We start from the raw sequence: 13,447 nt of genomic DNA on the forward strand, positions 1-13,447 counted from the left end.
TTTTTCTTTTTATTTCTTTTGTTTTTTACGAATTTAAAGGGGGGCGTGCGCCGGTTGCGCCCCCCTCTTGGATCCGCCACTGGCATGGGATGGGGAGTTGATGGTGCGGGTGATGGTGTCAGAGACTCCAACCCTAAGCACCTTCTGATCTGGAGAATCTCCCGCCTGAAACCCCTTGCAAACGGGAGACTCCAACTTGCAGTTCACGAGCACGAAGTTTCTTGCGGTCTTGGGTTCTAGATGCTCTCTCGTGCTATCTAAGGCTTATTTTTCAACATACAATGAAATTAACTGAGAAATCATTTCAAGCGGGAGAAATTAAATCTCAAGCGGGAGAACGGGAGATTCGGCAAAAATGAGCTTTCGGCGGGAGACCTCCCGTCGAAGGCGGGAGATCTCCCGTCGAAAGCGGGGAGAGTTGGAGTCTCTGTGGTGTACTGGGTGCCCGAATAGCGAATAGCGAATAGCGAATAGCGAATAGCGAATACCGAATACTTGTATGTGAACGCAGCCTAATGCATGTGAATTCTAATGTCGTACGACATAGAATTTATTCACATGCATTGCCGCCTTCAGTCAACGTTGACTGAAGGCACGTTTTATTCTATTTTAAAGATGATGACAACATAATTGTAAAGCTATATGAGTGTGTTCCCAAAATTGTGATATTGGCGACAATCCGATGAGATGACTGTTTTTATCATGCACCTTCAATTTAAGTGTCAACTTGTTCTGAGCAGAAAATTTGTGAGTGTTTTAGAACAAAAACAAACTAAAAATCCTACGGATCAAACTATAGGCCTATAAATGGTAGATAAAGTTCTGTACCGTGTTTTTAAAGTGGAAATCAATTGATATATACAAAATGATTATAGAGAATTCTGTGACGATCCACATAGAACTAAATCATTAAGTTTGATTCTAAATTCATTAAATTCATTGAGTTTGATTCAAAAATTCATTAAATTCATTGAGTTTGATTCAAAAATTCATCAAATTCATTGAGTTTGATTAAAAAAACACATACATTCCGATTTTAGTGAATCAGTTCCTCTGATTCTACTTTCGATGATTCAAGCAAACTTTCAGTGGGGTGAAACTTCATTAAATTCACTGAGTATAAAACCAAGCAAACTGCATGACCGCTAGAGATTTCACTGAAATTGATTGATTAGTCAACTGACATGAAATAAATATTTATTGAATTGAGAGTCTCTTGTGTTGTAGAAAGAAAATAGTGGTCACAATTACGTATACAAATTATTGTTCTGCACGCATTTTTTTTTTTGGGGGGGGGGGGGTAAATGTTCGTATTTTTAAATGAAATAAAAAAAACAACTTCAATGCATCTAAGGAAATAACAGTTAATTGCAGAGTTGTAATCTAAATACCATGACCAGTGTGTTGTATGTGTTTGATAAAAAATTTCACAAATTTGATGGTTTAAGAAAACTTTAATGATGTGGCATAGCCATAATAATGATTAAAGTCGTGTTATGACTTTAAAACATCCAACAATCTTGAAGACCGACTGGTAAGGATTGGTTCCGATTTTAACTATTTTACATAGCATGCATACAAAAAAACGGTTTCCATGAAATATTAAATATGGACATCACTCGATCGGTCAATCAGTCACGAGCATAGATTAAATTGGCAAATTATGTAACAACATCATTGCTTCAAGAGGTCACTCACTGAGCTGCTTTATCATGACAACTAGTCGTTATAATAGTACAAAAAGGTCAATGGGAGGCGTCATTCTTTTAACGAACTCAATACAAACTATATAACCATCTATAGCGTCTGTTCTGAAATAACTTGATGACCTTGTAAGTACACTAACGAGAATATTCTCATTTGCTAAACTAATTTCTGTATCATGCGTATACACGACACAATCATCATAGAGTGCATGGCAAGGAGCAGATTTTTGTAGGGTGAGGTAAAACAGTACATGTCTATTAATCTTCAATGTATTGTAAGCACGTTAACAATATTGCAATATACTAGTAGATAGAGATCCTTTATGAACACAATATGGATCAGACGCAAAATACACTGTATTCCAGATTAACCCTGTCTCTCTGTTCGCATTGAATATATACAATCAGAAAAATGTACAGGAGAAAACATGGCAGGTCGGAAAATGAAGATTAAAATTTTGTGACAGGGACAACGATATTCCCATGATTGATTCACTTACGCATGCACACCGAGATTCCGTTATGGAGAATCAAGACATCATTGAAAGTTATCATTTGTTTTTGTGTGTTCTTTCTGATTTAAGCCTAAACTGTGGAACTGGCCACATGTTCATTTCATCTTAAAGGTCGCGGTCCTGTTTATACCTTTGGGAACATGCAGGAAAAAAAATCAAGATATCACATTTGATGCGTATGTGTAGGTCTGTTTTATCACAAAACATCGTACCATACAACATTTTCGCAATGAAGCCTAAAATATAAGGAGATATCAGTATTTTTCTCAATATACCATAACTAGACGGTTTAGTCTGGAAACATATTTAGAACTTGAACTATACATTAATTGTTCACATTTTGTGTATCTAACAATACTTATTGCATCGATTACACGTATTCAAAGTTTTACAGTGGTTGTTTCTATCCCTAACTCACATTTTATAACTATTCTAAAGCACTAATACTGGAATTTTGTTTCATCTGCAAATGGTAAACTTTACATGCTTTTAATAAAAGTCATATCGTGCTATGAACATACACGCATTGATTTAAAAGACCTCTAGTTCCGTTTCGTTTTCTTTTTATATTCTATTTCCAACACAGTAGGTTAAACTTTTGAACACACATTACTAATGATACAGGGAATGCAACGAAGGAACAGAAACAAAGAGGAAAGGTATAAGTTAGCATGGCGAAAGAATGACAGGAGGAAGAGGAGGAGGAGGAGGAGGAGGAGGAGGAGGAGGAGACTCGGTGAGGACAGAGAAAAGGAAGAAGGAAGAGGAAGATGATGGGTCAAAACCATGGATATCCGTGAGGCACGAGGCAATTATATAAAGCTCCCCAAAATATGAAAGGATCGAGTGTAAAGTAGTTTTAATTGGTTCACAATTGATTAACCGTACGACTGAAAGACTGCTGGCCGTGTCATTTGTAGGCCCTATATTGGTGGTAAACATTCATGTCTGAATGAAGACAGTTATGAAGTATGCTAAAATGATGGAGTGTCAACCTCTAGCTTTAATATTTGGGACTAGTGCTCATGGTTTCGTAAAGTAGAGTCACCGGTGCAAAAGCCTTCCCATCCACCGATCAACATCTACCTGCAGAGTTATCCCAATAACCTACGGCTCAATCCCGGAAATGAAAACTGTCGTTGTAATGTATCTATTCAGGATTGAAATTGCACCATCATCTCACAAAAAGGGCTGCACCACAGATTTGCAGACTGTGACCCAAAATGTCAACTGCATGCACTTTCCGGATAAGTATCGATAACGTGGTAATGTGGTATCGTAATCGAAATGGAAGCAGCCAATCGGGTGCCGAGAGACGGTATGGTAGTGCAGAATCGTTTCGAAGGAAACTGAGCGCTTGTTTGCAAACATATTGCTGACCAAAAAACGTCATCTTTTTCCACACCTGTTCGTCTGATCCGAGAGTGACATGGTAATTATTATTTATTGTATGATTTAGATATGATATTTGTCAGTTTCATCATAACCCGACTTCAGTTTGCGGTAGTAATCTAGTTAAAAAGCTAAAGCTCAGCAAATGATAGTCCCACATATTCAAATCTACGTGAGATCATCTTTGTACATCAATAGAAGCCTTTTAAAATCTTCTTCTTCTTCTTCTTCCAAGTTAGTGCATCCCTCTTGCAGAGTATTGTCGCACTTGTACCAATACCCTGGAAATCAAATTTGCGTACAGCTAGAATACACAAAAAACAACTTCACCTATGATAGTCCCTGAAAGCATAAATATTTTGATAAAGTTAAAGTAGCTCCAGGTGTTTACAATGACTGTGATTCAATCTGTGTGATCACTGATGCAGCGTGAACTCGTGTAGATTCTAAGTTCTGCTCAGCGCAGCGGTCGCAGCCTCTAACAGTTAAGTCTAACGTTAGAGTGTAAGCATCGGTACTGATGTGTGTGGGTTCTATGTTTACGCTTGACCGAAAGATCGGTCTGTATCTGTCCGTCGGGGAATGTTCCGCGGAGACTGCGTCTGGCTTCACGGATCCCCTCCGTATACAGACCGAAGTCAATGATCCCAGCTCCTGTGTGGAGCAACGCGCACTGATCAAACGTTACGATAAACCAAATTTCAGACAGCTTTTTTACATTCAAACAAGTTTGACATGACATGACACATTATGCAGCAATATTTGGGGTTAATTTCTCACATTTTGCAATCAAAATACTCACAGTAACGCGGTTATAATGCAGAAATTTTATCCATATCGCAACATCGCCATTCGCTAGCCGTAGGTCGCCATTTTGAATCTGTAAACCAATCACATGCGAGGTACTTTTTTTAGTAAAAAAAACACGTAGAAACTACCGCGCATGTGATTGGCTAATAGATTCATACTGTATGTTTCTGCAGTTTGAACGTGACGACGCGACGAGCTGGTTGATGTGTGTTTTGCGTTGAAAATTCTACCGAAATATTGGATTATTCATTAATCTGGTGAGTGTAGTCTATTCTTGAAAAGTTGATTTAACTATTCAAGCTTAAATTTGCCGACCTAGGGCCGTGAATTAGACGCAATCGAGAAGGGTGAGGTACCTCACCCAATTTTCCATAGAGACAGTGGTTAAGAACATCCACACAGTGGGTACTACAACCTTCCGTCTGTCTACGGAGGACAGCGTTAATGGCAAAATACAAAAGAGTCCTCCGGACAGACAGATCTTTTTGTCTATGTATACGCATACTTCTTCAGGAATAATATCGAGATTCCATGTTGATTGGTTAGCTGATCGCGCGTACATTGCATGCATCCATTATCACTTTTAATTGTTCTAGACATGTTTGGAAAAAAAAAATTGATAGCGAGATCGTTCAACGATTAAAAAAAATCGGGGGTGGTATTCTGAGGTCGTAATTAAGTCTGTAATTAACTTCGTGATTAAGTCGTGAAGTTAATAGGCCCTTAGTCATGGGCAAAATCGGTATTCTGAGGACGTAATTAAGGTATGATTAAGTCCCCTGTAATTATCTTAGGTCCCTCCCATCTAATTGTTATTCCATCCAATCAGACGCGTTGTTAGAAGCCAAAATGATGATTACACGCGCAAATATGCCCTCAATGCGCGCTCCTCCACGCCCCCTGTAATTACAACCCAAATGCTCCGTGCGCACACTCCGGTATTTGATTACAACCCCTCATCTACGCACGCGAAGATCTCAACCTCTTTGCTCACATAAAATTACAAAATTCCTCGAAGATCGGCTATATTTCTTTTTTTCTCTGAATTCTACGGATACCATGATAACAAGATTCAACTGCTCCTCGGTTACCTAAGACGGTAAGCATCGTTGTGGCAGAGAAAACACGATATAATGCGTGATATCGGAGTAGTTAATGACACTCTTTGGTATCATTAAGTTTTCCATTAACTCTCATACTTAATTACACTCTCAGAATACCGATTCATAATTAACTCTGTGATTAAGTCCTCTCAGAGGTGCACGCGCATTGATACGCGCAAACGCGTAGGTCCTTCCCGCCAAAACGCTTGTTGCTATGGTAGTTAATATACCCCCTACTTAATCATGCTCTCAGAATACCAATTTGGTAATTAAGTGCTAATCAGACACTTAATTAGCTCTCAGAATACGGCCCCGGGTGATCAACTAGTCTATTCAAGTCATTTTGTTTTTGAGTAGTTTGTTAACTCTTATAAGAGATCTGGTAAATGATGTGGCCTTTTTTACCTGCAGCTTTTATTAAAGGCGCATAGTCCTGCGCCCGCTGGGTGCGGGGGCGCTGTTGATACTGCATTGATACGAAGATTGCCGAAGTTGAGCTGTCATCAAGAGTAAAGCGCATCTTTAGGTGTTGCTAGGTAACATTGCCTTCGTTGTCTTCTCTGCGCATCACGCAGTCTGTAATGCCAGGGTACATGCATATGTGCTTCTTTATGACATCACAAAAGAAGTTTGCTAAAGCTGTCATCCCCCTCAGCCGAGTCATGAGCCGAACTGTGATCGGACCGCTGACTACAGTGGATCAGACTTCTTCGGACTCGGGGGGAAATGGGTCCAAGCGTAAGCGCTAAAGAGGAGTTGATAGCGTAGGTCTCTATAGGAAACTTGCGCTGTGCGCCCACGTATGCATTCGACTAAACCACCGTGTCCATGTGCCTTTAAAGGTCCAGTTTACCTTTGGGAGCAGTGATTTCAAAAATGTTCAAGATATCACATTTGATTCATATGTGTAGATCTGTTGTGTCATAAAACATCCTACCATATAAAATTTTTGCAATAAAGCCTAAAATATAAGGAGATATCAGTGTTTTTCTCAATAAACCATAACTGTATACGCTTTAGTCTGGAAACATTTTTATTATAACTATTGTTTATATTTTGTGTATTTAACAACACTTGACATCGATTATACGGATTCACATTTTTACAGTGGTTGTTTCTATCCCTAACTCACATTTTAGAACAATTTAAAACACTAATGCAGGGTTTTTGTTTCATCTGCAAATGGTAAATTATGCCTTTAATCGGCACAGCCTGCCTGCACTGCATGGGACACTCACTAGTCCCCTTGATGCTATAATCAGAGTGATGGATCCTGTAAGTATTGAAGTAAGAGTTCAAGTAGAAGTATATCACTCTCAGATAGCATGCATACACTGAAGAGATGGCCCTGTAATACACCAATATCTGTGTTGTATACAATATACTTCCAGTTTGTACTCAGAAAGGTGTAAGGAGCAAGATAAAGTGACAGAGACTCAATTTAACTTTGTTTTGTATTGTTTCTGATGGAATTTTCATGTTCAAACGAAATGAAGTGTTGCAAGTATATATGTGCACTGTATGACCCAGCACTGAGAGAGGGGCTCTTTGCTTTTTGATGTTTTAAGAAAGAGGACATTGCAAATTTTAAGGAAGTTGCTCAGGTATGGTTGATATGTAACTACACGCAGCGCTGTCGCGAAGCGACAGCGCTGCACCTCTATTCCTTCGCGGACGTTGTTATCGTTCACTGTTTCCTTCATGAATATCTTTATTAATTGTGGAAAACTAAAATATAAGGAATTATCGTAATCTATGACCATCATTCAATAACCGGTATGCGATTTTTTGTTTAATTACGTCTAAAACTTACCGAAATCTATGGCTGAAATCAGGTCTGTAAACGTCCTTACTGCTTCACTCCTCATCTGCGTGTTATATGAATGGCATTCACTCTCGTATACTACAACGTAGGTAGTCGGGGCGGAAGTGATGAGATAGTCGGATGACCCCGACTAAAAAAGTTCAAATCATTGCCGGTGCAGCACGCGCGGATCTACTACAAGCTTTACGTAACACATGAAACGCACGGGCGCACGGGCGTACGTAAAAAGCAACCACTTCTGAATGCGCATGCGTGGTAGTTTGTTGCTTTTGTGAAGCTCTCGAAGGAAAAGATGCCACCGCACGATCTACTCCGAAAAATTCAACAATAAGGTCTGGATACCAACAAAACGCCGAATTCAACTCAACCATCAGGAAAATACGCTGTAGGTAAGTGTTGCAAATTATATTACTCTTAAAATCATACAAAATAAAAGGTATTTTATGTGATTTTGCCGTCAATAGTGACGGTCGTTTACAACGTTGAAACACTAACCCATGTCAGACCCTGTGCGCAGCACAGTGTCTGGTCAGGCTAGGTTGATATGGTATATTAATATGGTATATGGTATACTTTTAAAAGCATGACTGCAATGTAAAGACTGTGTTGTTGACTTTTATCTTGACAGACAAGTCGATACAACAAGACCACCTTGGGTGGAGCCCAGCGGAAGAAGACAGGCCCCAAGCCAGAGCTGACTGAGGAACAGAAGCAGGAAATACAGGAGGCTTTTGACCTTTTTGACACAGAGGGCACGGGAACTATTGATGCCAAGGAACTCAAGGTAAGATTGCTCACATCGTAATACTATGACCCACTTCTCACTGCGTATTCACTTACTCAGTGAGTGCTAAAGCTGTTATTCATTCACTCAAATTTATTTCTCTCTGACTTTTGAATTTTACACTGACATATGAGAGTGAGAAGAAAACATCATTGTAGGAGATGCTGCCTTTCAATGTACAAACAAAACAATTTTGTCGATATAACTTTTTGGCTACTGTTTGCTCAACAGTGCTTAATAAGCACTGTCATTTTTACTTATTTGGGCAAAATGTAGTATTATGTGTCAATAATGAATAGCTTGTATGTCAGTCTGTTTGTTTGTTTTGGCACATGATGAAGTCAGTTTCAAAGATCTTCCTCATTTCGCTGTTCTCGGGTTGCTACAAAAGTTCTGAGGATTGTGGGCCTTTAGGATAACATGCATAATAAGGACTTTCTGTATCTCTCTGTCTTCCTATGTACAGTGCATTATTTTGCTATTAGAGGGTTGTTGTTGTTATTGTTGTTGTTGTTGTTGTTGTTGTTGTTGTTGTTGTTATTTTGTTTTTTATAGCCAGGGCATACCAGCCATGATTACATGCAGGAATTTGTTCTACGTTACATCTTTCTGTCTGCCTCTCATTGCTAGGTTGCTATGAGGGCTCTTGGTTTTGAGCCTAAGAAGGAGGAGATCAAGAAGATGATTCAGGATATTGACAAGGAGGGATCAGGGACCATCGACTTCAATGACTTCCTCCATCTAATGACAGCAAAGATGGTGAGTGAACATTTAGAAAGGAAGAGTTATGAGTGCTGCCAAACAGTCAACATGTCCATACACATGTACTGTAATTGCTACAGAGTATATACTGTTCAATCTGCAATGTACACTTTGTATTTCTATTCTTCCTCATTATCTGTTGTCCTTATCATCGTGTACATAATTACTTTTGACAATATTTCCTAGGGATGGTGCGCAACAAACATAAAAATGTATTTTCTTCAACAGAGATGCTTCAAGTACACTGATGATTCTCATCGTCTCACAGTGAAGGGACTGCATGACATTAAGAATTACATTAATGTGCTATTTTCTTACTGTTTTTAGGAGATACACGATGGGGAGTACTCCACTGTTTGCTGCAGTGTAAAACATTACTTTTAAAAAATTGATTAAAGGGACTGTACAGTTTTGGTTGAGACCTAATTTCAGGTTTCTAACATTTTTTGGTGAGATACTGAGAAACCTTTTATGAAATATGAAAGAGCATACAGTAATTCCATGAGGAATTCAATGTTTATTTGATGAAAATTGGTTTTGAAATGGCTGAGATATCCAAAACAGAGCGATTCTAATAAGTGTGGGACCCACAATTTATTATGATCGCTTTGTTTTACTTTGTTTTTGGATGTTTCAGTCATTCCAAACCCGATTTTCTTCAAATAAACTTTGAATTTCTCTTAAAATGGTATGCTCTGTACTATTTCATAAGTGTTTTCTTGGTATCGCAAAAAGTTAAAAGCCCAATTCTCATCTCCACCAATACTGTACCATCCCTTTAAGACATAGCATGTGTGATGTCGATGTGTTAAATCATATATGGGTCAGTCTATGGGGTTGGGTCATCCTTTGTGACATATACTAGAACTAAAAATCTAGGCCTCATTAAAACCAAGCAAATATCTCCCAGTAATGACTTCAGAAAGAAAATAGTATCCCATCAAGTTTTACTGCTCAAGCATCATGGGTATTGCCATTTCAGACCTGAGAATTTATTGCCAATGTTATGTAGTATGTGATGTTCATGTAATGGAATTAATTTGCGGTGCAGCAAATTTATGAAAGATTTCTGATTTAAACATGCATCACTATATAGCGGGGGCAAGTTCATGTTGACACAGCAAAACTTAGCCACATTTGAAATGATCTTCATTGTGAAGTGAAAAAAAGTTGATTGCTCTGTTACATGGACATCCTGCAGTTTGTTGACCCAACCCGATGATCTGACCCATATCAGAACATAATGTTCATACCATATATCAAGCAGAGTCATGAGGAAAATGCTTTATTTGACAGATTTTTGGTCATCATAGTTCATGTATGAAACAAGTAACAATTCTAATAATACTTCATATTTCAAGTACCCTCCTTGATTAACCCACATAATTTGTTGGATCCTTTCTTGAATCTCCATTAAACTATCGTAGAGTGAGAAGGATTCCAAGGAGGAGATTTTGAAAGCTTTCAAACTCTTTGATGATGACGAGACGGGGAAGATTTCCTTCAAGAACCTCAAGAGGGTTGCCAAGGAGCTTGGAGAGAACTTGACAGATGAAGAGTTACAGGTCAGTTAGTCTCTACTCTTCTTTCAACCAACTAAATGACATTTTGCTTTCTTGTTTCTTTTCTAGAGTCACAAGGGGCGCTCGCATATAGAAGCGGGACCAATTGAATGACCCGCCGCCATTAGCAAAGTGGTCGAGAAGTCAAGCGTTCGCGAGGGTACCCCACGTTTCTGGTAGTCAACCTCTTTCGTGCGCGCGTGCCACTGTTCAATTGGCCCCGTTTTCATTTGTATGCACTGAATGGTGAGGGCTTACTCTATTACATAATAAAACCTCTTTGTACGCAATGGGCACCATAGATCGAAAAACTCATAACAGGGTTGGCCAAACTCTGTAATAGAGGGCTCTGGGAAGTAAAGGGCAAGAGCCCAACAAGTAGGGGAGAGGATTAAAGTAGGAGGATGGACAGACAAAGGGCAGAGGAGGGATCATTGATGACCCCCAGGGTTTAAGGGGGCAATCTAAAAAAGATAAGGATAAATAGGGAGGCAACATCAAAAAGAGTGATAGTGTCTGTCCACCTTCCTACTTTAATACCCTCCCCGACTTGTTGGGCTCCTTGCCCTTTACTTCCAATCCGTCCCTTTTGTTTTCTCTGTTCTGTGTCTCTAGCCCTCCCCTGACTGTTCTTGTCTTTGCTTTGTGATTGCTTTCCCTGTCATTTTGCCTCTGACAAAGATTTTGTTAGGATTGAAAGCTCAGGTCCCTTTTGACTCCATATTACTCCATTGGCTCACCATTATTGGATAAGTAGTTTCCAGCAGCTTTTCTTCTTTTTTTTTGCCTACTTTTATTTTTTTCTGCGTAGTCTCCTACTTCTTAAATCTTGGATAGTATCTTTAGTGTAAGAAGTGATCAGCATCTGGTCATTGTCACTACCCCAACTTTTTCAAGGTACCCATTTTTACACCTAGGGTGCAATTGGAAATTTTGATTAAACTTCATGTCCAAGACTGTTTGCATTAGGCAGAATTCTCACTCAGATTTTCTGGTTCATGGATTCAAAGCATTATGCTGCGTTTACACCGTGTTCCCGCCAACCACGGCAGTCATGTTCTGGGCCACTGTAAACAAAAGGGATGGACATGAGACAATGTTGGGGGACAGGATGGACAAACATGACAGGCTATCATTGCCGTGGATTGCATTTTAAAATTTGCCACAGCAGTCTCAGTACTAACATAAAAAGACCTTGTAGGCCATAATAAAATGGGGATGAAGGTAACAAAATGCGACAGCACGTAATATAACCGTAACAGAACTGGGAGGCTCTCCATACTGGGACTTGATGGGAAATATTGAGTAGTCTATCCTGACCAGAGGCTGTAAGGATGGTGTGTGAGAGCTACATGTTCACCAGAGTGAGGACTGGAATCAACAAGACTAAAATATGGAGGGGGAAAAAAACAGCTACCCAAGGTGCACTATGTTTTGAGTGAATGGGGCTGCTTTGGCTGCTTGGAACATTGTGTAAGCGTAGCATTACTGATGTACCACAGTACTTCCACTTTGTTTATTTTTTCTTTAAAGGACAAGTTCACCTTCATAAACATAAGGATTGAGAGAATGTAGCAATATTAGTAGAACACATCATTGAAAGTTTGAGGAAAATCAGACAATCCGTTCAAAAGTTATGAATTTTTGAAGTTTTTGTGCAGTACCTGCTGGATGAGAAGACTACTACAGTATATGAATAACTTAGATGTCACATGCGTACAACAATATAAGGAAAATATAAAGAGAATTTCACAAAATTCCATCTTTTGAAAAAAGTACACATTCCCCTGATTCGTTACCGGCAAATGTTATGGGTAATATTATTCCCCCTGCCTTTAGAAAGAGGCAAGTCAGATGCTCTTTTATTATGCGAAAAAAGTGAAAATATGTTGAATTTTCTTTTACATTTTCTTTATACTGTTGTACGCATATGACTCACAAGCTGTAGTAGTCTCCTCATCCAGCGGTTCCAACACAAAAATTTTAAAAATTCATAACTTTTGCATCGATTGTCCAATTTTCCTCAAACTTTCACTGATGTGTTCTACTAATATTGTTGCATTTTCTCAATCCTTATGTTTATGAAGGTGAACTTGTCCTTTAATAATATCTTGTATCCCTGCTTGCCTTAGTGCTTTTTCTTTGTGTTCATTTTCATATTTCTTCTCTCTATACTTCCTCCTTACTTTATTTCTACACTGCTCTTGCTGTCTTTCTTTCTTCCTTTCTTGTTTCTCTTTCTGCCTGTCCTTAACTTTGTTTTGTCCCTAGTATTGTTACGTTATCGTCACCCACGTATTCATCTGAGTTGCTTTACAATTCCTTGCCCTGTGTTTTCATCCTTCTTGTCAATTGTTCCATTTTGTCATGATATTTTGTTATTGCTTTGTGTTTTTTTTTTTTCTCTCTCCAGGAAATGATTGACGAGGCAGATCGTGATGGAGATGGTGAAATTAACGAGCAGGAATTCCTGAGAATAATGAAGAAGACAAGTTTATATTAACCAGTCAGAGAGAGTATATTACAGCTGTATGTGTATTCCTATGTTCTGCAGTGTATATTATTTGTAAATACGTCAAACACGCTTTTGGAGACCCAAGAAGACACTGTACATGTAATCAGTGTGCAGGAATAGACCAGTTGCTAGATGAGCTGCAAAGAGGGTTTTAGGACACAGGAAAGATAGTGGGGTAGGTAGAATTCCAGCAAGGATTCAGTGTTGCAAAGTGGACATTTGTCTTATGGACTTGTTCTCTGTGTGTGTGATAATTTTTTTTTCATTATCATTGTTTGCTCACACAGCACTGATAATTCACAATGAATTGATGTCTTTTAGTATTATGTTGCAGTGTACATATATACTTTGATTGTACCCTGCCTATTAATGCAATACAGCTTCGATTGAATTGCCAGTAGTGCAAGGGGAAAAAAACCCAACAAACTTACTGGGGGAGAGTTTTCATCTTCCTTTAACACGCATTTACACTC

At 38.9% G+C, this 13,447-nt stretch overlaps 1 protein-coding gene across 1 annotated transcript; it reads left to right on the forward strand.

Annotated features, from left to right (window-relative positions):
* Nucleotides 1-3,547: 3,547 nt before the first annotated feature.
* LOC139736026 (uncharacterized) lies at nt 3,548-13,151 on the forward strand. Its single transcript, XM_071646772.1, has 5 exons — nt 3,548-3,653; nt 7,980-8,135; nt 8,766-8,894; nt 10,325-10,462; nt 12,873-13,151. Exons 1-5 carry the CDS (start codon nt 3,651-3,653, stop codon nt 12,960-12,962), a joined length of 516 nt encoding a protein of 171 aa, XP_071502873.1. The 5' UTR covers nt 3,548-3,650; the 3' UTR covers nt 12,963-13,151.
* The last annotated feature ends 296 nt before the right edge of the window (nt 13,152-13,447 follow it).

Source organism: Diadema antillarum, unplaced genomic scaffold, assembly GCF_040938485.1.
Source record: "Diadema antillarum isolate AM-2024a unplaced genomic scaffold, OU_Dant_1.0 seq00000619_RagTag, whole genome shotgun sequence".
Taxonomy (NCBI): domain Eukaryota; kingdom Metazoa; phylum Echinodermata; class Echinoidea; order Diadematoida; family Diadematidae; genus Diadema; species Diadema antillarum.